The 24,451-nt window shown below is 60.3% G+C and overlaps 1 protein-coding gene across 10 annotated transcripts in view; it reads left to right on the top strand.

Annotated features, from left to right (window-relative positions):
• ELFN2 (extracellular leucine rich repeat and fibronectin type III domain containing 2) overlaps window positions 1-20,650 on the top strand; it is a 60,465-nt gene extending 39,815 nt beyond the window's left edge. For 9 of the 10 annotated variants that reach the window (XM_032266783.1, XM_032266785.1, XM_032266777.1 and 6 more), the window contains one exon: window positions 12,733-20,650. In XM_032266783.1, coding sequence (XP_032122674.1) covers window positions 13,134-15,632 — 2,499 coding nt within the window. In that variant the 5' untranslated portion in view covers window positions 12,733-13,133 and the 3' untranslated portion in view covers window positions 15,633-20,650. Of the gene's footprint in view, window positions 1-129; window positions 4,554-12,732 lie in introns of those variants that run through there. The other variant, XM_032266786.1, reaches the window with a different exon arrangement.
• Window positions 20,651-24,451: the final 3,801 nt, after the last annotated feature.

The raw sequence follows: 24,451 nt of genomic DNA, 5'->3' as shown, positions 1-24,451 counted from the left end.
AAGGCTTCTCAGAGGAGGTGGCATAAGGTCTGGACTCAGGGGATGGGGACAGGTGAGCATGGCTCCCAGGGTTAGGACCAGCGTGAGTGAAGGTCTGGTGCACGTGGCTGTAGGCATGTCCCCAGTTCCATAGGGTTTTGAGGGGACACGTTGGGGTGGGAGTGAGCTTAGAGAGGGACAGAGGGGTTCTAGGGCCACAGGTCGGGGTGGGAGCCATTGCGGGCTGTTGAGGCATAGCCAGGAACAGCTGGTCCTGCTCGGTACCACCTCCTTCTCCCTCCCTCTCTGGGACACACTTCAGGATCACTTCCTGTAGAACCTTGCAGCCATGTGGCCTCGGTAGCACCTGCACTGTGCCAGGCACTGTGTACATTAGTCCTCACCGGGCCCCAATTCACAGAGGAGGATGCGGAGCTCTGACAGGAAGCTTCTTGCCCATGGCCATGATCTGAATCCCAAGGCCCCCATGCTTCTCCCATTACCTCCCACTGAGAGGGTTCCTGTTCTCTGCGAGCTCTCCCATCCTGGGGATCCCCCCCAACAAAGCCCTGGGGAGTGCCCACCGAGGGCAATACAGGTGGGTTTGGAGGGCGGAGGTAGGAAAATCCCAGATGTTGGCAGGACTGGCTTTCTCCAAGACCTGAGTTTCTGCCCCAGCAGCCACCCTCTGGGATAGCGTGAGGCGGGACTCCTTCCCACTTTACAGATGCGTAGACTGAGGCCCTGAGAGTCATGTGGCTAGTCCAAGGTCAAACTCAAGGGAGTGACAGCCTAGGCTGGAAGGTGGTCTCTTCATTGTCCAACTGAGGCTGGAGGGAGGCTCAAGTCCCTTGAGATCTGTGCAAAACCTGAGCCCCGCCCCCCCTGCCCCCGACCTCCCCAGGTAGCAGAGAAGCCCAGCCCTGGAGTCGCAGACCTGGTTCAAATCCTGGTTTTGTCTTTGCATGAACTGTGTGATCTGAGCAAGTCATGAATTACTCGGGGCTTCGATTTCCTTATCTATAAGAGGGCGGCGAGCTGGCCTCCTTCACTCAGCCATGAGCAAATATTTATTGAGCACCTGCTGGGAGAAGCAGGGCCCTTCCTCGGGAACTCAGTCCAGAGGTAGCAGCAGCAGTTATGATTCCGGTTGTGATGGAGGAAGTGCAGGGAGCTGTGGGGACCCATAGGAGAGGCGCCAGCCAGGTGGGTCGGAGAGCAGGATGGGCAGCGGCTCCCGCAGGACCACGTGGGCCGCGTTCTGGATGCTGTTGGAATTTTCCCAGATCAGCCGCAGCCAACGAAGGCTTTCCAGCAGGGGAGTGCTATGCCCAGGTTGACGTTCTAGAAAGCTCATCCTCTGCTGGGTTTGGAGTGGGGAGGTAGGGTTGGAGGTAGAGAGGCAGCAGGAGCAGTGGGGCAGAGGGCCAGCACCAAGGTGGCAGTGGGGGCAGCCGGGCAGGTGTGGCTGCCTCTAACCGGGTCTGGGAACTACAAGAGAAGTGGGGGAGGAGGGGGAAGGGGCCGTGGGAGATTAGCCCAATCGTGGAGGTGGACATGGATGAGTGAGTTTCAGGTGCCAGGGAAGGGCCCCCCCGGAAGGCTGCTGGGTATGGTGGTTTGGGTATAGTCAGCCCAGAGCTGACATTAGAAACCTTGGTGGGAGGGGGGCGCTGATGGGCTCTTGGGGTGGGGGAGGGGGAAGCAGGTTTGAGAAGGGCAGTGAGCAGGGACCAGGACATCAGGGGAGGCCACTGCTTGGCGTACAAGCAGAGGAGCCCGAGGGGACACAGCCTAGGAGGTCTCGGGAAAGCAGAGCTGCAGGTCCCCAGCCCGGGAAGGAGGTGGCGGGGCTTAGGTCTGCGGAGAGATTTCAGAAGGCGGCGTGTCAGGCTCTGTGCCCTGCACCGTTGCAGAGGAGGTGCCCCGGAGGGTCAGCTCCTGAATCTTTTCACCCGAAGGCAGAAGCTGAGTTTCTGTCCCTTGCCCTCCTAGGGAGGAGGAGGCTGCAGAGGGGGAAGTTTTCGGGGAAGGAGGACAAGGGAAAAACATTTGCATGCATGACAAGGCTGAAGTGAGAGAGAGAGAAAGGGGGAGAAAGAGAGGAAGAGAAATTACCATACACCAGGATCTTGTTATTCAAGCTAATTTTCAAAGGACCACAGCTGTCACACTGAGATAATTCGTTAATTATAACAGCCATTGTGCTTTGGCAGTGGGAGAGGAAACCGAGGCCGGGGAACAGGCTGAAGGTGGGGGTGGGAGCAGGCCGCTGGGGGGCCTGGACTTCAGAGAGGGGACAGGGACAGAGGCGAGGAGAGGTGCATTACCCTCAGTACTGAAAGGAAGACTGCCAGGTCAGGCCCTGTCCCTCCTCACTGTCATTGTTGCGGTGCAGGCCTGTGCCACGTGCCATGCACCAGCCTCCCACAGGAGGCAGCTTCCTTGTGTAGTGACTGCCCAGACCCTGCCCAGACCCTGGCCTGTGGCCGTCCCCTCTGCAGCACGCTGAGCTGGTGCCCTTCTTGTCACACTTTACAGAAGAGGAAACTGAGACCCAGGGAGGACTAGCTTGCCAGGACCGGGGGTGAGGTGGCGTAGCCTGATTCGAGCTGAACATGGACCCTGCACTTCGGGAGCATGCTAGGGAGGGCCGGTCTTGGTGGACTGGCCACGTGGAGTTGGCAGACACAGGAGCTGTCACATAAGATAGCCTCACGTTCGGCCTGTGGTTTCTGCCCAGCCGGTAGTCCTGGGGTGGCCCTCCCCCGGGAGTTTCCGGGGCTCCGTGGCGACCCCTCTGCGGACAGAGCCTCCTTGTTCTCTGATGCTGCAGCTGCAGGCCCCCCGTAGCCTCGGAGGCGGCTGTCAGTCTGGGCTGGGCTCTCCCACCTGCTCCAGAGAAAGTGGCGCTCAGGGCGGGGGGAGGGAATTTGGACTGTCCCAGATGGTGTCTATACTGACCGCTTGCCACTGTCTGGTTAGAGGTTGGGAGGTGACAGAAGGTGAATGGGGTTTCTCAGCTTGGGGCTGGAGGGCCTGGAGGGCTCCAGGACCCTGGGTGCTGAGGCCTGGTAGAGACAGGGGGCTGGGGAAGGCAGGCCCAGGTGAGCAGAGTGAGGGACCCTAAGTCTGTGGGGAGAAGAGTGGGGCCCAGAAGTCATTCCAGAACCCCCAGGTCCCCTTGAGCTTCAGTGTGGCTTCAGGAACTCAGGGGTCCTGGTGTTCACAGCCTAGAGACAGCACCTAGGCTAGGCCAGCTGGTGGCGTTCTGTGGGGGGTGGGAATAGTGTCTGGGAGAGGGTACCCCTCAAACCCCAGAAGGACCCCCAAACTTGGCCCAGACAGCGTTGTTGGCAGGGGAGCAGTGGGCCCCAAAGGGCGACAGGTAGGCCTAGGGTGGTCGTGTGGGGGCCCCCTTGGCTTGGGGAGGGGGACTTCTCCCCAGTTGAGCTGCTTGGAGCCAAGGGGAAGCTGTCAGAGAGTCACCAACCTATAGAGCTGGTGACTCATGGAGGCCAAGACACAGGAGACTTTTAGGACCAAGCAAGTGACAGATACACCCTAGAACCCTCAACCCAGACTCCCCGAATGACAGATCCACACTGTTGGTGTCCTGGTGCTAAAATCCAAAAGCCATGGGTCAGGAGGACAGGGGATGGGGTTCCAGGTCAGTCAGGGCAGAGTGCAGGAGGCAGGGACTGGGGCAACCCTGGGTCCCTGGCTGAGAGGCTCATAGGATTACCCCGACAGGCTGGGGCTCTGCTTGTCTCCATTCGGGGCTTCCCCCTTGTGGCTGGCCTCATAAACTCCAGTGTGCAGGGGTCAGCTGGCCACCCAAGCCAGAGAGGCAGGAAGGAGCCTGGACGCAGCCCTTCGGTGCCACTGCCGTCCCTCCAGGGATGCGGACCCGGGAAGCCAGATCTTCCCCGTTTCTCAGTGGATTCCAGAAACGGGGATTTTTGAAACAAAATCTGCCAAGTTTTCAATATTGGCAACTGATTTAAAAAATGTGAAAACCACCACCCAGCTGAGACAGGATCCCACTGCGTCTCTCGAACAGAGCCCGGGGGCGTGGAGGGTGGAAGCCACTGCACAGCAGCTGTGAGACATCAGTTTCCTCATCTGCAAAGTGGGAATAGTGATAGTGCTTTTAAGATGTTTAAAGTTGACTCAGGATTAAATGAGTTAACGTGGGAAGTGCGGAGGCCCAGCCGGTGCAAGCACTGAAGACTCTTCACCTTGTCGGAGGCTGCCCATCCCTCCCCGAGCCACCTCTCAGGGGGCTTCGCTCTCTGCCACTGGAGCCTCCACTTCCCCCTGGGGGCCCCCACATGCCCTGCCCCTGTCTTGGGACAGCCCTGAGGATGCTGGAGGGCAGGGAAGCATTTGCCCCTTGGGACCCTGGAGGAGGAGCAGGCGGAGGAGGCAGAGCTGGGAGGGCGGGCCTAGCCGGTGCCTGGTACATAGTAGGTGCTCCATAAATGTTTATTGAATGAATGAATGGAGGCCGTGCAGGCAGAGGCAGCCGTGCTGCGCAGGCACTGGTGAAAGAGCGGGTCCAGTGGAGACTGGTGAGTAGTGCCCAGGGGCTGCAGCTGAGGGGACCAGGAGGGGCCCGGGGTGGGGGAGGTGAAGGTCAGGTTGGGACAGGGCAGGGGTCAGATGGGGAGAGGCCAGGGGTCGGGAGTGGGAAGCAGGGTCAGGTGGGGAGAGGATAGGGGTCAGGTGTGGGAGGCAAGGACCAGTGGGGAATGGCTACAGGTCGGTGGGGGAGGTGGGGTCAAATGGGGTGAGGCCAGGGGTCAGTTGGGGAGGTGGGATCAGGTGTGGGAGGCAGAGTCCATGGGAGAGCTGGGATCCAGGGGAGGAGAGGTAAAGGTCAGGCTGGGGAGAGAGGGGGTGAGGGAAGAGTCTCCTGAGTGGCCTGGAGGATTCTGGGGAAGGCAGGAAGGATCCCTGAGGTGGTGCCAGGAGGTGGGTTTTTAATACAGGTCATCCTTGACTGTGGGACAATCCTGTCCCCAGGTGCCTGGTGGTGGGTGGGCTATGGGGGTTGGGGGGTTGCCAGGGAGTGGGCCCTCCCTGTTCACAGGCCGTGAGGCTCAAGTCTCTCCTGTCAGGCCACGGGGTGGTTTGCCAAGGCCAAGAGCTTTGGTAAAACCCTCCACCCCCTGCCTCTCTCCTTCCACCAAGGCCTTGACAGAGTAGGTACTAAAGATGACTATGGCGCCTGTGAGCAGGGGAGGCACGGGGACCAGGTGAGCCATGGGGGGTGACATGGTGGGCAGGTGACAGGGCTTTGGGGTGGCCCCAGCAAACCAGAGACACATATGTACTGTGGTTTTCCTCCAAACAGATGAGGAAACTGAGGCCCAGGGAGGTGAGGTGCCAACTTGCCTCAGGTCACGCTGCAGCCCAGCGGCCCAGCCCCAAGCCCCTTCTTTGGCTGAGGTTACCCCTGGAGAGGCGTGTCCAAAGCACCTCAGCCTTGCAAGAGCCCCTGACTCCTTGACTGTCAGCTGCTGGTGCTGTGTCATTCTCGTTAAGTTCTTTTGAGCAAGAAGGCAACCTAGTGAAGGGGAGGCAAGTCTGTCTGCCCCAGGGCCAGATACATAGTAGGTATGCAGGGAATACATGTGGAACATGTAAGAAATGTGGGTGGGGCCAGGTGCCGTGGCTCACACCTGTAATCCCAGCACTTTGGGAGGTGGAGGCAGGCGGATCACCTGAGGTTGGGAGTTTGAGACCAGCCTAACATGGTAAAACCCTGTCTCTACTAAAAATTCAAAAAATTAGCCAGGCATGGTGGCGCATGCCTGTAATCCCAGCTACTCGGGAAGCTGAGGCAGGAGAATTGCTTGAACCTGGGAGGAGGAGGTTGTGGTGACCCGAGATCACAGCCATTGCACTCCAGCCTGGGCAACAAGAGTGAGACTCTGTCTCAAAAAAAATATTAAAAAAAAAAATTAGCCAGGCACAGTGGCGCACACCTGTAATTGCAGCTACTAGGGAGGCTGAGGCAGGAGAATCGCTTGCACCTGGGAGGAGGAGGTTGTGCTGAGCCAACATCACGGCCATTGCCATCCAGCACTGGGAAACCCGCCCAAAAAAAAAAAAAAAAAGAATGAAATGTGGGCGGGTGTGCGGCTGCTTGGGCATCATGCCTCACCCAGGCCGGGCCCCTAGCCCGGGCCTGGTCCCTGTTTCTCTGTGACACAGACGCAGCCATGGCCTGCTCACTCAGTGCAGGATGACACAGAGCCTGGAGCAGGTGCCAAGTGAGGGGCAGGAGCCAGCTCCCCTGGGACCTGGAGCAGCTGGTGGCAGGGCTGAGGCTAACGAGACATGATTGAATGGGGTGGATGAACACCCAGCACCTTGGGCAGGGAGACCTAAGCAGATACTGCCCAGAGCTGCCTGAAGACCTTGTGAGGGCACCAGGGCTGCCTGGCCATGTGTGCCAAGGGGGCCTGGGGGTTTGTTGACATCTAGGACAAGGTGAAGACGCGGCGCTGGTACCTCCTGACTCCCACTGCGTGAACAGAAGCAGGGAGCCCAGATGAGGGAGGTGGGGGCCTCTGGAGCTGATCCTGCTCCGAATGCATCAGCACTGACGCTTGGCTCCAGGCGACGCGTTGTGAGAGGGACCTTGACAGCAAGCATGACTTGGGCAGCTGGACCCAAGGGCAGGAGGGAGTTGACACCACAGCACAGGAAGAAGAGGTAGAGGACGCGGTGCTGTTCAGCCTGGATAAACGGAGCGATGATAGACCGGTAGATGTCGGAAGAGCCTTTATGGGGTACTGGCCTCGTCCCTAGTGGCTCCAGAGAGTGAGCTGGCACCCATGAACAGAAGCACAAGGATCCAGACTTGGCTTTGTAATAGAAGAAGAAATTTCTAGCAATCAGAGCTGTTCAGGAAGGGAATCTGGGCTGGGCACGGTGGCTCGTGCCTATGATCCCAGCACTTTGGTAGGTGTAGGTGAGTGGATCGCTTGAGGTCAGGAGTTCAAGACCAGCCTGGGCAACGTGGTGAAACCCCATCTCTACCAAAAGTGCAAAAAATTAGCTGGGCACGGTGGCAGGCGCCTGTGGTCCCAGCTACTCGGGAGGCTGAGACACGAGAATTGCTTGCGGCTAGGAGGCAGGGGTTGCAGTGAGCACCACTGCACTCCAGCCTGGGTGACAGGGCTAGCTAGACTGTCTCAAAAAAAAAAAAAAAAAAAAGAAAGAAAAAAGAAAGAAGAGAATCAGTAGCTTCAGGTGGGCGCTGAGAGCCCTGTCACTGGAGGTCTGCAGGTGACAGGACATTGCCTTCCAGGGAGGAATCTTGGAAAGTCTGCCGGTTCCAGCAGATCAGGCTGGCCTGGGGTCTTGGCTGTGTGGTCTAACGGCGCCAGCCATGTGGGGTTGATGTAAGATTCCAGGAACATACAAAGGAACCATTGGATAAGGGGTATATGACTCTCTTAGAGGCCAGGAGACCGAAGCCCAGAGGAGTTAGGTAATGTGCCTGATGTCACACAGCTCAGCATTCAATCCCAGGTCCCTTCCCCACACTGTCCACAGCCTGCAGCACGGGTTCATTCATTGCACTGGAAATGCAGTTAACTTACCAAACGGTGTTCCTTGTCGAGGATGTAATCATCCCATTTTACAGACGAGGAACTGAGGCCCAGGGAGCTCCATGAGGTGGAGGCAGTGACAACACGTGTTCAGACCCCCGGCTTGAGTCTCTTCCCCAGGGGGTGGCAGGCTTTGTCCCTGAGGGCAGAGTTCCCGGCCTGGTGCTGGGCTTCCAGCAGCGAGGGGCGAGGTGGCTGCCTGCCTGAGAGATCTGCCAGGAGTCCTCGGTCCTCCTAATCCTGGGTAATGGCATTGACACAGACGGTGACAATGACACCTTGGGGAGCCTTGGCCAGCCTGGCCCAGGGAAGAGCCTGTGCCAGGGCTTACGAGCTGCTGTAAATGAGATTTCCCCGGCTGAGCCTCACATCCCTCTCCTGGGAGGCCAGGACACAGACCACGCTTCCCCTGTCTGCTCCTGGAGCTGATGGGTGTCCCTGGAAGAAGAGTGTGGCCACATGAGTGGGAACCCGGCATGGTGTGTTTGCGAGGCCTCCTCCCCTGGACTGAGCGTGTGTGTCTCTGTCATGTCCTGGAGTTTCGGGGGAACCTTGGGAGCTGGATGGTACTCACCTTGCCACGCAGGGGGAAACTGAGGCTTGGAGAGGGCCTGCGACTCACCCAGGGTCTCAGAGCCGGTCAGGTCTGCATCTTCCCCGCTGACCTCCGCTGCCTGCATCCCTGGCTGGCCTCACTCCGTCCACCCTCTCACCCACCCTGGGGAGGTGGCCTGACCCCCTCAGCCCCTCCCACACGCCACAGTGCGGGGGGGCTCTCCCTGGGGCGGGGGTCCAGACTGTCCTCTGACAGGGAGGCTTGGGAGTCAGCCTGCAGTGGGGGGCCGAGAGGATGTAACCCCGAGCTTCAGTGAGCCTGAGTCCAGAGGAACCCTGATCTTGGATGATGAGGGAACCCACATTAACAGCAGCTGCTGTTCACAGAGGTCAGGCACTGTGCTCGGCTTGCCCTCCAAGAGGGGCAGGGGTGGGGCTGAGCCAGGACTCCTTGTCTTCCCAGTTCTGACTTGTCTCCCAGAGGGGCCCAGGATCTTGGGGTACCTGGGCAGGAAGGGCACACACCAGCGGGATCGCTGGGTAGCTGATGATGCCTGAGGCCCAGAAAGGGGAGGCATTTGCTTTGAATGACTGGGGTCTGCGGTCCTGCCTAGTTCTGAACTGAGACCCCCGCACCACCAGCTCTGCCCCAAGAGCAGCGAGTGCTGCGGGGTCTCACTGACTCTCCTCTCTGCCCACGAATGTCCCCATGAGAGGGGTCATCATACAGCATGCATCTGCAGACCCAGAGCCCCCAATAACCTCATGCACCCTGGCTGTGCAGCCATTTGTTCTTGGTGGAAGGAGAGAGCACCCCTTAAAGAGAGCTGCTTGGCTGGGCACAGTGGCTCACACCTGTAATCCCAACACTTTGGGAGGCCGAGGTGGGCGGATCATGAGGTCAGGAGTTCGAGACCAGCCTGGCCAACATGGTGAAATCCTGTCTCTACTAAAAAGACAAAAATTAGCCAGGTGTGGTGGCAGGCATCTGTAATTCCAGCTACTCCGGAGGCTGAGGCAGGAGAATCACTTGAAACCGGGAGGCAGAGGTTTCAGTGAGCCAAGATTGCACCACTGGGGCACTTGGAGCCTGAAGGGGAAGATGCTCTAGGGGAGGGGTCCAGTCAGGCCAGGGCATGGGAGCACTGCTCTTTGCTAGAACATGCCACCCCTATACCTGCTTGCCTGCATGGCCATACCCCTCCTGGGCTGTGCCACCAAGGCCCTGGGCAGAAAAGGTCTCTGCTTCCCACATCTGCTCCCTGCTCCCTCTGGCTGGTCACAGGATGCATTTTGGTGGTTCAGCCAGACCAGGTGTCATCTGTCTCCCTGGCCTCTGGGCTGGGGGGGAGCAGGTGCCCTGTCCTCTGAGCTGCCTCCATCTATCATCGAGATAGCTCACTGCCGTCGGTGCCTCTGTCTCAGATGCACTTCCTCCTTTTCTCTCTCCCTCTGTCTGCCTCTGCCTGGCTGCCTGGATATTTTTGCTTTGCCACTATTCTCCGTCCTCACCTCCTCCCTGCAGCCCCCCTTCTTCCCATCTCTCGCCACCTGGGTATGTGGGGAGCTGTCCTGTCCCCCTGCACTGTGTGTGGGAGGCTCACCCTCATGGGAGGAGGGGAAGGGCACGACCTTGCCCATTTGACCACTGGACTCTCAGCCTTGGACCTGAGAGGACAGGCTAGTGCCCCTGACGCCCACACCTTGAGTGTGTAAGCAGCTGGGCCAGGGGCCAAGTGCTGCTGTCAGCGGCTTCTTGGCCTCAGCTTCTCTGTTCCCTCCCTGGCTGCGTCAGGTCTCCATGGGTGGCAGGCAGGCAGCCCGGGATGGGGACCGGGCAGCTGATGCACCTGGGACAGGGTGATGGAAGCCTACTCCCAACTCCGTCTGAGTCACGGAGGCAGGTGGGAGCTGGGCCCAGCCCAAGTCATCCTGGAGAGCAGGAGGAAGAGGAGAGACGATGGGCAGGTCACCTTGAGGCTTAGGTGGGCAGAGCTTGGAGTGCCTGGGGTTGGGGCACCGAGGGCCTCTGCTCATCCTGGACTGTTTGGGAAGAGCTCGGGCAGGACTGGCTCCCCTCCCTCGTGGGCCTCTTCTCCCATGCCCCTCCACGCTCAGCTTCTTCACAGCCTTTGGCAGGGCCTGGCTTTCCCGAGGCTCCAGCCAGCCTGGCTTTGCCCAGTACCCTGGGCCTGGCTGTGAGGATGCTGGTTTGAGCAACTCAGATGCACACACATACACATGTAGAACACACAGAACACACATGTACTTAAACATGCCAACTGTAACACAGATGGATGCCTGCCCTCCCTGAGATGCGCCTGACACATATGCCTTCCCACCCCCCCCACACAAGCACATGCCCCAAAGCTGATGCACATGCACGAATAATGTGTGCACATGCGGCTGCCTGCACGTCGTCGGCTTGTACACGTCAGCACACCCCTGCGTCGGCACTCTGAGCCACCTGCATGTGCACCTGCATACAAATGCGGTCCCCAGACATTCCCCGATGAGGAGGAGGGACTACATTGGAGCAGACGAGGGTTCTCTGACAGGCTGGCTCAAGGATCTCTGAAGTGGGAAGCGTGGAGACTCAGCCTCCTCCAGTACAACCTTGCTACCTGTGGGAGGGGAAACTGAGGCTTAGAGAGGGGCAGAACTGGCCTGGGGTCCCCCAGGAGCCAGTGGCCATGCTGGATGGGAGCCAAGGGCTCTCCAGCCCTGAGACCTTTGCATAGTACAGCCAAGGACAGAGCTGCTGTCTGCTGCCTGGGCACCCCTTCCTGCCTGGCTACCTTGTGGCACCCCCAGCCTGGTCCTGCAGCGACTGGGGAGGTGTGAGCCTGGCCTCAGAGGTCCCGATCATCACAGCCCCTGATGTAGCATCAGCCTTTAGTCTAGCAGGCCCTGTGGACTCCCTGTTCACCTTTCACCATCCCAACCAAAAATGGCCTGTCTGGGACTTCTTGTGGGATTAACCCCCACCCCACGCCCATTCCCCTTTTCTCTGTTCCTGCCCTCTGGGGCTCAGTGCTGTAAATTGCTTTTGCTTTAATAGCAAAGACTTAGACATTGTTTTAAAGCACCCTTTCCTAGACTTTCCCAGGAGGAGGAGGAGAGGGAGGCAGAGGTGGCTCCTGTGAACAGTCCCCGGCTTTTTGTGTCCAAATTTCTGGATTTCTGAGACCTAATCTTCACGTCCCTGGCCCCTGCCCAGGGCAGAGGGAGGGAGAACTGGGCTGTTTCCATAGTTGAGAGGACAGGGTGGGAGCTGGTGCGGGGGTCTGTCTAAAGAGCTGTGTCCACCATGCTGGGCAACCTGGCCAAGTCTTTCCTGGGTCTGGGACTCAGGTTCCCCACTTGGAAAGTGAGGGTTGATCCTGATGTCCTACTGCTGTGACCTCTGGGCCGCCGTCCCTGCCCTTCTGCATCTTGGAAATGGGCAGCATGAATCCTCAGCTTCTTCTCTCCCATCAGATGGGCCGGAAAGGGACCCACTTTGTTAGATGTGGAAATAGACTCAGATGTTGTGGTTTGCGTAGCTAATTGGGCTGGGTAGATAGATGGGGTGCCAGGCCTCCCGACTCCTGGCTTGGGCTCAGCACCTCGGGAGCCTTGATCCTGGTCCAGGCTGTGCTGTGTTACTTGGGGCAACTCCCTGTCCCTCTCTGGGCCTCTGACTCTCCAGCCATGGAAGGGGAGCCGGGCCTCAGTCATGCTATTCCAGAGGGCTGGCCCTCTCCCAAGGATCAAGGTGCCTCAGGGGAGGCACTCTGGGGAGATGGTCGGGGGTATCTCTGGCCTCCCCGAGGCTTGCCTTTCTTTCCCTTGGCACTGCTCTGCCTGTGGGATGAGCTCTCCCCACACTCTCCCACAGCGGGAGACCCCGGCTTCTGCATACCCTGCTTGGGGGGCCTCACAGCTGCGACGTTCTGCTCCCCCTCCCCCATGGAAGCTGAGACAAGGGAATTATTTTTGGAACAAGAGCAGTTACACAACAAATGAATTATTTATCTTTTGGGCATGGAGGAAAGAAGGCATGTTGCTGAGCTTCTTAATTCTTTATCTGGGTCCAGGGGTGCCTGCTTGGGTCGGTGGACACATGTGCGTAGGGGCCTGCTTGTCGTGTGCAGATCGTAGGTGTGCTTGTGTGTGTGTGTAGCTGTGTACGTGTGCATGCTGTGGAGGTCCGGCTCAGGTGGGGGCATGTGGGTCTCTGTGCAGGTGGGGGGGATAAGTGTGGCCTCCGGTGTGCTGAGGAGGGGTGTGCCCGCACCTGTGCCCACCTGTTGCTCTCCAGTGTCCCTTCTGTGCCCACAGTCCTCAGACTCTGCCCCTACCCCCCCCATTCTTCTGTCTCTCTCCATCCCAGCCCCTGGGCCCCCTCCTGCCTCTTGCCACCCACCAATTCTTGGATGTAACAGGGACTCGAGTGCTTGCTGGCACAGAGGCCCTGGGATGGGGTGTGGAGAAGGGACGGGGGGCGGGGGGAGCCTGTGCTGGAGCTTGATGGGGCTGCTCCGAGCCCTCACACTGATCTGTCACCGCTCTCCATGCTGCCTTTCAGGAACCAGGTGCAGATGGGTCTCTTCCTTCCTGCCCCCGTCTCTCTCACTCCCCGCTCAGTGCGCGCTCTCCAGCCGCCTATGGGAATCGTCTGAAGTTCTGAGCCCAGAAGCCAAGGAGGAAGAGGAGGAGGAGGAGTGAGAGGAGGTCAATCCCTGAGAACCTGTGCACCTTCTCAGCAGGAGACAAGGAGCCACGCTGTGAGGGGAGCAGGCTGTGGGGCCCCCACCCTTAGCAGGCCTAGTGCCTGCCGCAGCACCCCAGAAGGCCCCCAGCAGTTGGCACTAGCTGTACCCACCTTGCCTGGGGCCCCCGTGCTGGGGGTCGCCCCCAAGATGGTGACGGCCCCGGGGAGGACTGTACTGCCAGCCTCAGGCTGTGGCCACTAGGCACCACCCCCCCATGCCTCGCCCTGCCCCTCACTCCGAGGCCCGCGCCATGCTGCGCCTGGGGTTGTGCGCAGCGGCGCTGCTGTGCGTGTGCCGGCCCAGCGCCGTGCGCGCCGACTGCTGGCTCATCGAGGGCGACAAGGGCTACGTGTGGCTGGCCATCTGCAGCCAGAACCAGCCGCCCTACGAGACCATCCCACAGCACATCAACAGCACCGTGCACGACCTGCGGCTCAACGAGAACAAGCTCAAAGCCGTGCTCTACTCCTCCCTCAACCGCTTCGGGAACCTCACCGACCTCAACCTCACCAAGAACGAGATCTCCTACATCGAGGACGGGGCCTTCCTGGGCCAGTCGAGCCTACAGGTCCTGCAGCTGGGCTACAACAAGCTCAGCAACCTGACGGAGGGCATGCTGCGGGGCATGAGCCGCCTGCAGTTCCTCTTCGTCCAACACAACCTCATCGAGGTGGTGACGCCCACCGCCTTCTCCGAGTGCCCCAGCCTCATCAGCATCGACCTGTCCTCCAACCGCCTCAGCCGCCTGGACGGCGCCACCTTTGCCAGCCTCGCCAGCCTGATGGTGTGTGAGCTGGCCGGCAACCCCTTCAACTGTGAGTGCGACCTTTTCGGCTTCCTGGCCTGGCTGGTCGTCTTCAACAACGTCACCAAGAACTACGACCGCCTGCAGTGTGAGTCGCCGCGGGAATTTGCCGGCTACCCGCTGCTGGTGCCCCGGCCCTACCACAGCCTCAACGCCATCACCGTGCTCCAGGCCAAGTGCCGGAACGGCTCGCTGCCTGCCCGGCCCGTGAGCCACCCCACGCCCTACTCCACCGACGCCCAGAGGGAGCCGGACGAGAACTCGGGCTTCAACCCCGACGAGATCCTCTCGGTGGAGCCGCCGGCCTCGTCCACCACGGATGCGTCCGCGGGGCCCGCCATCAAGCTGCACCACGTCACCTTCACCTCGGCCACCCTGGTGGTCATCATCCCACACCCCTACAGCAAGATGTACGTCCTGGTGCAGTACAACAACAGCTACTTCTCCGACGTCATGACCCTCAAGAACAAGAAGGAGATCGTGACGCTGGACAAGCTGCGGGCACACACCGAGTACACCTTCTGCGTGACCTCGCTGCGCAACAGCCGCCGCTTCAACCACACCTGCCTGACCTTCACCACGCGGGACCCTGTCCCTGGCGACTTGGCACCCAAAACCTCCACCACCACCCACTACATCATGACCATCCTGGGCTGCCTCTTCGGCATGGTCATTGTGCTGGGGGCCGTGTACTACTGCCTGCGCAAGCGACGCATGCAGGAGGAGAAGCAGAAGTCCGTCAACGTCAAGAAAACCATCCTGGAAATGCGGTACGGGGCCGATGTGGATGCCGGCTCCATCGTGCACGCCGCCCAGAAGCTGGGCGAGCCCCCCGTGCTGCCTGTGTCTCGCATGGCCTCCATCCCCTCCATGATTGGGGAGAAGCTGCCCACCGCCAAGGGCTTGGAGGCCGGGCTGGACACGCCCAAGGTGGCCACCAAGGGCAACTATATTGAGGTGCGCACAGGGGCCGGCGGGGACGGCCTGGCTCGGCCGGAGGATGACCTCCCGGACCTCGAGAACGGCCAGGGCTCCGCTGCGGAGATCTCCACCATTGCCAAGGAGGTGGACAAGGTCAACCAGATCATCAACAACTGCATCGACGCCCTCAAGCTGGACTCGGCCTCTTTCCTGGGAGGCGGCAGTGGCAGCGGGGATCCCGAGCTGGCCTTCGAGTGCCAGTCCCTCCCTGCAGCTGCTGCCGCCTCCTCAGCCACTGCCCCCGGGCCGCTGGAGCGGCCCAGCTTCCTTTCGCCTCCCTACAAGGAGAGCTCCCACCACCCGCTACAGCGCCAGCTGAGCGCCGACGCGGCTGTGACCCGCAAGACCTGCAGCGTGTCTTCCAGCGGTTCCATCAAGAGCGCCAAGGTCTTTAGCCTGGACGTGCCTGACCATCCGGCCGCCACAGGGCTGGCCAAGGGCGACTCCAAGTACATCGAGAAAGGCAGCCCTCTCAACAGCCCATTGGACCGGCTCCCACTGGTGCCGGCGGGCAGCGGTGGGGGCAGCGGCGGGGGCGGGGGCATCCACCACCTGGAGGTGAAGCCAGCCTACCACTGCAGCGAGCACCGGCACAGCTTCCCCGCCCTCTACTACGAGGAGGGTGCCGACAGCCTGAGCCAGCGCGTGTCCTTCCTCAAGCCGCTGACCCGCTCCAAGCGTGACTCCACCTACTCACAGCTCTCCCCCAGACACTACTACTCAGGGTATTCCTCCAGCCCCGAGTACTCATCCGAGAGCACGCACAAGATCTGGGAGCGCTTCCGGCCCTACAAGAAGCACCACCGGGAGGAGGTGTACATGGCCGCTGGCCACGCCCTGCGCAAGAAGGTCCAGTTCGCCAAGGATGAGGATCTGCACGACATCCTCGATTACTGGAAGGGGGTCTCAGCCCAGCAGAAGCTGTGACCCCCTGCTCCCTGGTGAGGTCGGAGCCAGAGCGCTGGGGGCCCTCTGGGGGAAGGGTCCGGGCGGCCAGGGCGGGGAAGCTGACTCGGGGGCTGAGGCGCAGGAGAGGACGCACACGCAGACCCGCACGCACGCACGCACACACACACCTGACCACCACCCGACTGTGAACAAAACAACATCTGACAATAACGGACAGGAAAACAAAGACACATCTTCCTTAAAGTTTACAAACTGATACCGAAACCAGTCGTCTTTACTGTGCTGCCCAGGGACTCTGCTGGGGGTTGCAGGGCTGGGGGCCGGCAGGGGGAGGAAGGAAGCCAAGAGAGGGTGTGGGGTCTGGGGGTCTGGGGCTAGAAACAGGTGTGTGGACCAAGAAGGCCAGGGTAGAGAGAGACTGAAGCCCCTCTGGGGCAGAGGGAGGCTCTCCTCCTAAGCTGGGGGTCAGGTCTCTTGAAGATTTAGCATTAGACAGGCATTGGGCATTGTCTCCCTCCACTTTAGACAGAGGGGGAAACTGAGGCCCGGAGAGGGGAGTTGACAATCCCAGGGTCACATAGCAGCTTAGCCTCAAGTCCCTCAACTTCCCAGCCCAGTTCTGTCCCCAACCCCCCCACCCAGCAGCTGCCTTGTGGGAACCCACCTGCCCCATGCCCAACCCCCGACACCCCCTTCCAACCTGTGGTCCCTTGGGGCTGAGGGACTTGCGAATCAGGCAGGTGCTTTTTCTTCCTAGAAAGCCACATGGCAGTGCCCCCAGAGCGTGCAGCTGTGATTCAGAATCCTGGGGCGCTGTTGTCCCCTATGCTAGCACCCGGGAGAAGGGAGAGGGTCCTGTTGATGGGGAAGGAGCCGAGGCAGGGCGACATTCCACCAGCCCACTTCAAGTGTCTTCCGTGTGGCCTGGGAAGAGTGGGGCGTGTGGCGGCAGGCCGGCTCCCAGGACATCTCAGGTGCAGCCCCCGCCCAGCTTCTCTGATCCTCCGAGACCCCCGCCCACCGCAGAAGTACAGCGGTGCACTGTGATGTCTGGGGGGCTGCAGGGAGGAGGTGTCGTGGGGACATCCTGCCCGTCCCCGTGGCCTGCATCCCCACCTGCCTGACCCCATCGTGGGATCTCGGCTCCTGTCTCAGCTGACCAGGGAAGGAGGGCTTTCTCACTCACCCCCTCTCGGCTGCTCTTCGCAGCCTGTCCCCCTGGCCAGAGGGGCTCCCATGTTTCCATGGCAATGGCCACTCCCCTCTTTCTGACCCCCAGCCAACATCAAACAAAGCACAAACAGTGAGGCACCCTGCTGGTCTGGGAGGGGTAGGGAGCAGGCTGGGTTCGTGGCGCCCCGCCCCCTCCCAGCCATCCTCTGTTGCCATGGTAACCCTGTGCCTGGCAGTTGGTGCCCAGAGTGACCGTTGGGCTCTGGGGCTCTCTGTCCATGTGGGCGGTGGCAGTTGGTGGTGGGGGAGGACCAGCCTGGCAGGAGCTCCTGGGGCCAGCTCTTTTGGGAGGCAAATCTGGGATCCTGAGATTGGGATCTTAACCAGTCGGGATGCTGAGGGGCGGGAGTCCATCATCCTTCACCTCTGGGTGGGAGCTGGGCCTGTGGGGCGTGGGGAAGCCTGTACTAGCAACTTTGCCCACCTGATGACGTGCCCCTCGGCTCCCACCCACCTCAGCATGGGAGGGGGGATTTGGCTCTCCCCACGCCCCTGCCAGAGACCCCTAACCTTGGGGCTGTGGCCCACATGGGTTTCCTGAGATTCGGAGAGTATGATTGAGGGGTGAGGGTAGGGGCTGGGGTGGGACAAGACGGGCAGTGTTGGTGGGGAGGGACTGACTGGGAAAGTGAGTGCCATCCTAGGGGGGGCCCCAACCATCTTCCTGCTGGGGGCAAGGGGTCCAGGGGGACAGCGGAGGGCTGGGAGGCTCAGGCTCAGCTCAGCACCTCTCTCATCCCGACTGTGGGGTGAACAAAGCCCAGGGCTCACTTTGGGGGTGACATTTGCAAAGAAAAGACTGTTCTCCCTGGGGCGAGGAGGGGGGTGCGGCATGGACGCTTGGAGTAGACCTCCCTCCCCCGGTCCCCCAAACCTGCCCCAACCCCTCCTCACACCCAGTTGGCACAACTGACAACAGCAAACAGGCAGAGAAGCCAGGGGTGTGAGCAAGCAGACCCCCCATTCTATTTGCATGACGATTTTACTGTATTTTTCTGAGCAAACATCTGTCGTGTATGTGCCAGTTTGTCCAGACTCCCCCGCCCCCTCCCCGACGCCCTCCTTTCCCACATTGCGTCTGTTATGATCTGACGAGCAGCTCTTGAAACCCAGGGAGGGGTCAGCTCTGCAAACACAGACCCAAAACAGGTGCCACCGAGACACAGCCCTGCCCCACCTCCTGCCTCTCTGGGCATTGGGCCCATAAGTGCCACCTCCCTCCCTCCTCCATCTTCCCACTGCCACCTCCCTTTTCCCTAGTTCCTTCCCCTCCTCCGTGCCAGGGAGGGCAGCCCCAGGGAAGCCTCCTTGAGGGTCCATGTCTGGGTGGAAAGGACTGTCCGTCCATCCTGCTTGTTCCCATTTTGCAGATGAGGAAGTCAGGGCTCTCAGATAGGGGCCTGGTGACTTGGCCAGCCAGCTGCGGTGGAGGGTCGGTTACACTGCTGAGTATAGGAGACGAGGAGCTTGGGGCTTTGTGGGGGGCTTCATGGAGAGGCTGGGGGCTTTGAGAAAGGAACCGTGGGAAGAAGGAGCCCGCCTGGGTGGGCCGCAGGGAGGGTTCCCGGCAGTAGGAGCGGGCGCCTGTCCTTGCCATTTCCCCATCCTTCCTGCCTGAAGATCCCTATCAAAACCTCAGATGCTCCAACTGCAGGGACAGGGCCCCGTCTGGAGAGCAGGACCCTCATACTCCGGGAGGGGACTGGCCTTGAAGACTCAGTTCATGTGGTTCTTTGTGAGGCAGGGCAGTCTTAAGACTCAGGTCTCTGGCCTCCCCCGCCAGGCCAGACCCCAGCTTTTCAGCTGGAGGAGGGCCCACCCACCTGGAGGCTGGCCTGCATCTGTGTCCCGCCTCCCGCTCAGGAAGAGTTTTTCCCAGGCAGGAGGGAAGGATTCACTAAACACGCCTGAACGTTGCCATCTAGGAGTCTGGTTAAGGTTTGGGTTTGTGATGGTGATGAGCAGCACGGTGGAGCTGGGGCAGGCCAGGGGGGCAGACACCCAGGAGAGGAGGGCAGGGGGGCCCGGCGGAGTGAGGGGTCGAGCTAAGCTGGCTGGAGGAATGTGGGTGCAGCGCCCTGGACCTCTGCGGGGAGGTCTCCTGCCTTGGGCCTGAACGAGGTCACACCTGGGCTTGCCCGTTCCTGGTACCTGTTGGAGACTTACCTCTGAAGCTGTTTCTGGGAAGTAGGGATGGGCCTGCTCCCTCCTGAAGGGCACAGCTGATGTGGCTAGCCCTCTGTTGGAGCTCATGGCCTTCTAGAAGCAAATTATGGAGACTGTCAGGAAGACAAGAAAGCCTAGGTGGTGGGGACACCTCTTCACGGGCCCCGGCCTTTCGGCCTCGCTTCTCCCTGCAGCAGGAGTCGTCTCTCTCTGCCTACCAATGATCCCTCCCTTGCGCTCCCCTCCTGGGCAGTGTGGGAGGCCCGTGGGGCAGGTCAGGGCAGTGGGGAGGGTGGGAATAAAAAGACTCACTTGGGAAGGCAGGGCCTGGATCGCCCCTGAGAGGCTGCAGCGTGGAGTGTCGGGCTGGCCGAAAGTCACCATGTTCTCAACTGGAAGTTGGTTGCCTTCCCCACCCACCCCCTGGAAATTTAACAGAGGGGGAGACAGAAGTGCAGAGAAGAAAAGGAGAGGGAAGGAAACTTAGAGTCAAGAAACCTGGCAGTGACAGTGCTAAGGCCAGGATGGCATCAGGAATTAGGGACAGCAGTGACAGGTCCCCGCTTCTGAGGGGTCTAAGTGCAGGGAAGGGACAGACACAAAGCTCCCTGGTGACTGGTGCCTTGCAGAGAATTAAAATGGGGTGATGGGGTGGGGAGGGCCAAAGGTGGTCAGGGAGCATCCCCTGGGGATGGGGGGGACAGGGGACCAAGCTCTGAATGACCAGAGGAGCCAGAAGGATGGGTGGGCAGGTGTGAAGACGAGCCTGGAGGGAATGGGGTTGCAGTGGGTGCCTGTCCCCAAGCACCACCTCCATCCCCTACCACTCTGCCCCTGCCCATTCCAGGCCCAGCAGGGTCTCGTCTCCATGAACTTGGCCCGGGGAAGCCGGTGTGAAGGTTGGGGCAAGGCTGCCCCACCGTACTGCCATCTCTCCTCTCTGACAAGGTGGCTGCTCCGGAGGTGGCTGAGCTCCAGGAGAGGGGCCCTCCTCTAACCCTCAGGCTCAGATCCTGTCCTGACACACTCCTTCCCTGACTCTGGGTCCTCCCACCTCTAAGACAGAACCAGGGTGCACACTGCTTGCCTCTGGAGGCAGCCTCAGCCCTCACTTAAGGTCAGGCAGTCCTGCAGAGCGGGAAGGAGAGGAAGGGGTCCGGTAGGGTGGGCAGGATGGTCTGGGCCTCCTTCCTCCTGCCCCTCTGCCACTCCACCCAGTGCAGGGCCCGGCAGGGGATGGGAGTTCCTGCAGTGTCGGCCACACAGCCCTCTCACCATCTCTCCCTCCCTCCCACTGTCCCTCCCGCCCTCCTGAGCCACCAGCCCCCAAGTTGGCTGTGGTTGGGCACCTGGTTTGGGTCCTGCAGAGCTGGGCCCCAGCCCTGGGCTCTGAACCTGTGAACCCTTGCTGTGTACGGACCTTTCCTTCCTCTGAGGGCCTTGAACCCTCTCCTTTTCTTCTCTTTTTTTTTTCGGGGGGGGATTAACTTTATTTTCTCTTCCCTGTATCTGCCTCTTCCTCCCCTCAATTTCCTGTTTTAAAACTGAATGGCACGAAATTGTTTTCCTCAACTCGGAGATTCCTGTATGGAGAGAATCAATTTCTATATTTGCAATAAATTTCTTATTTAAAGCTATGGGGCCGCGGTCCGTGTCCTGTTATACTCCTCCCATGCCGCGCTGCCACGACCCCCGCTGTCCGTTCCACCATTTCCCTTCCCACTGGGAGCCCCCCTCATGGGGCCAAGGCTTAGTGGATGGGGCGAGTGGGGGATCACTGCCTGCGGTCAAGGGAAAAAAGAAGGGGGTCTGCAGAGAGGAGGCCAGCGGGGAAGTCAATTCCAGGGTCACTGTGCATCTGGACACCACGCCCGTCTGATGGGTGGCCCGATGACCCCCTTCCCCACATCCTAGACGCCTCTCAGTTGTGTGCTCTCTATTTTCTGCCGCTGTTGCCTCTCACGCCCAGGATACAGAGAGGCAGGGCCCTGTGGTGGCATTCCTGGACCTCAGCCCCCCGTCAGTGACCCTGGGTCCCAGGGTCTCTGAGGTCAGCCTCTGCACCCTGTCTAGGGTGGGTTCAGGGTCTCCGTGGGACCCCCCAGGCCTCCTACAGGCCTGTCCTGTCCCCGGCCCACCCCTCCTCTGGTGCCCTCCTGTATGATGTCTTTTTCCACGCTGGGAGCCCTCCTCACTGGCCCTTCTGGCCTTCTAGTCCTTCTCAGATTTAGGAGATGCCTCGTGTCTCTGGTCAGGCTGAGGCACTCAGGTCAGGGTCCAGTGACCTCAGGCTGAATCGCCCAACCTCTGCGCTGGCTGAGTCTGGAGCCCATCGGCCAGCTGCAGCCTCCTCGCTCCCCAGGGGCAGAGCCCACCTGCCCTTCTCTCAGACTCTTGTTCCCCAGTTGCTACAAAACCCTCCTCCCGGAAAGCCCCTGGATTCAGCCTGGATTGCTGCGGGGTATTTTGGACTCCGTGGGTCTGAGCTAGTCCCCGATGTCACACTGTGGCCTTCAGCCCAGTCCTAGATGGACAGGAGCTGTGTCCAGGTGGCTGTGGTGGCACACAGGGCTGTTCTGCCCCCTGCCTGCTTCCATTGGGGGTGGCTGTAGTTTGGGGACCCTCTGGGATAGCCCAGGGCCTAGGGCTGCTCACCTTCTGCCGCCTGTCCCTTCCAGGTGCCCTCACGCCGTCTCGGTGCAGCCATCCCAAGGGGGCCACAGCCAGTACAGCCGCTCCTTAGCTCTGCTTCCTGGCAGGCCGGGCCTCCTTTGTGAGGGAAGTTTCACTGGGAGGCGCAGAGGGCTAGGCCCCGGGCCCTGACAGGCTCTGTCCCTCAGGACCGTCATCTGGGGCTGCCCTGTGTTCCCTGGACCCAACCCTGGGCCCCAGGAGCCCCTGCTCCCCGCCTGCCTGCCGCACTACCAATGCTCTCTTCACCAGCAGGTGCAATTTCTGTTGAAGGACTCGTTTTGCTCCTCGGGACACTAGGAGGTGATTAAAGGTGTCTGAACCCGGCTAGTCCAAGTTCAGGCCGCTCCCCTCGGCTGCCTTCCCCGGCCTTGGGCGGGGGGAGCCCTGCGGCTCCTGGGAGTGTGGAAGTGTCCTCCGGGGTGGCTTCGCTCCGGTGCGTGGAAATCCGGCAGCATCCTTACTCAGGCTCTGAAAGCCACTGTTATTCCCTCACGTTACAAAGGCGAACCCCCGGCCGCCTCATTTCAACTCAGAAGTGGTTGTGTTTCTAAATCAAGCACGTTTAAACACTCCTGTTTTGGGGGGCTTGGGACTAATTTTGGTCCTGTTTACAAATGCAATCAGGGACGTGTCCTTAAGTACCCCCCACTCCATAAGTGTCGCATGTCTGCTTCCCTTTCTACACGCCTCGATGATCTGAAGAGCCAGCAAGCGCTGTGAGCCCACACAGTTTCATCTTAACCTATGGGCCGTTATGGAAAAGAAGACCCCGCTTCTGAATGAAGGTCTTCCTTACACATAATCAATTTATTTGCAAGTACTCCAGGACACTGAGCACTTACCTGAAACACACCAAGTGACACAAAATAGCCGCGACACAAAGGTGGCCTGTCATCGTGTCCACTTGCTATGGTTTCTCCGTTTTGGACAAATGGCTCTAAGTGTGGCTGGACCTTGTGGACAGTGTTGGGTGAATGAAGCCTCCTCTGCTGGCCGGGCCCCAGGAACTGGATATTTCAGGAGGGACAGGGGTCTGGGTGCTGTAAGTGGGGCAGCCCCCTGTGGGTGAGGTCCAGGAATGCCCCCACATAGCCCTGCCTCTCTGTATCCTGGGCACACAGCAGAGGGGTGTCTAGGATTTTGGGAAGGGAGGTTGCGGGGGGACCCCACTTCGACACGTTCTATGTCATGCCCTCTTAAGTAGAGTGCTCTTCCCAAGCCCACCCTACCCAAGGGCTGAGTTGCTGGTGTGGAAACGGCTCATTTCCTAGGACATCTGTCACCCAAGCCGCACTGGTCCCCTGCCCTCTCCAGCCCGGACAGGCTTCCTTCTCCAGAGTCTTCAATGTTCTTCCCTGCAGCAGGGTCCCCGGATGCCCAGTGTCCTTAGCGCCACTCCCTGGGCTCTGCTGGGCTTGGTTTGAAGGAATTCACAGTTCCAAGGTGACTCTGGTGACCCTCGAAGCCGCTGGGCCAGGAACTTCCTTTTCTGTTTGGCTGCTTAGCTGAATATTCCACTCCCTCAAGCTCCACCCTCCCAGCAGTCATCTATGTTCCCCTTCCTGAGATGCTCCCAAGAGCCTTGCGGCTGCAGGATTTAGGGGATCACCGGGTCTCCCTGGGTCTCAGGGTCTTCTTTAGTCCCTGAAGGCAGCGATCCGGGCACTCAGCCCCAGGCCCAGCGTCTCAGAGGCCGGCCTCCTCCCACTCCTACTCCTGTCATTGATGGGTCCAGGGTCTCCGTGGAACCCGCTGGCCCTCCTCTGGGCCCAGCCTGGGCAGCCTGTCCTGGACCCCCGGCCCACCCCCTCCCCTGGTGCCTTTCCACCATCTGCTGTTCATTCCTCCACAGCCAGGAAGCACTCCTGCTGCGTCTCAGATTTAGGAGGCGCCCGGTCTCTCTGGTCAGACCGAGGCACCCCAGGTCTTGAATCCAGTGGCCTCAGGCTGAACCGCCGGAGCCCCTGCTGGGGGCCAAGGGGAGCCTTGCTTCCCAGCCTCCTTGCTTCCCAGCAGCAGACCCCGCCTGCCCTGTCTCAGATCCCTGTTCTCCAACCGTTACCAGCCTCTCTCAGGAAGGCCCCGGACTCAGCCTGGATTGTTCTGGCGTGCTTTGATGCAGTCCCTCGTTCTGAGTGATTCCCTGTGACTCACAGAGTGGCACTCATCCCTTGCTTGTGTCTGCAGGAGCTGGGTCCTGCTGGCTTGGGTGGCCCACGGGGCTGTCCGGCTCCCTCCCTGCCTCCATGGGTGTTGGTTGAACTGTCCAGGCTTGGCCCCTCACTGTCTTTCTGCCTGGGCCCCAGCTGTCCCCTCTGAGTGCCCTCACACAGGCTCAGTGCAGCTGTCCCAGTGGGGCTGTGACCAGGCCAGTCTCTCTCCTGCTCTGCCCCCGCCCACACCAGGCTCTTTCCCGGCAGCCCCTGCGCTTCCTCCGGAGCCCCTCGGCCCTGGGACTGCCTATGGCCCTGAGCCTGGTCCTGAATCCCAGGTGCTCCTCGCCTGCTGCCACCACCGCCCCAGCCTCGACAAGGCTTCCTCCCTGCTGGTGTCGTGAGTTGGGGTCTGCAAGCCCCTTTTTCCAGGAAAGCCTTTGCTGTCTATTCCTTGGTCAGGCGGGGGCTTGGGCGATTCCTGCTGGCGCAGGTGTTTTCTTCGCATTCTTCCCAGACCGTGGGAATCTGAGTCTGAGTTCTGCTCCTGGTCTTGCTTTACCCCGGCTCCCCTGGATTATGGGTCCCGTC

Source organism: Sapajus apella, unplaced genomic scaffold, assembly GCF_009761245.1.
Source record: "Sapajus apella isolate SASKATOON/1434 unplaced genomic scaffold, GSC_monkey_1.0 scaffold160, whole genome shotgun sequence".
Lineage (NCBI taxonomy): Eukaryota > Metazoa > Chordata > Mammalia > Primates > Cebidae > Sapajus > Sapajus apella.
The sequence above is the reverse complement of the archived record's forward strand: the minus strand, read 5'-3'. Positions and strand labels throughout refer to the sequence as shown.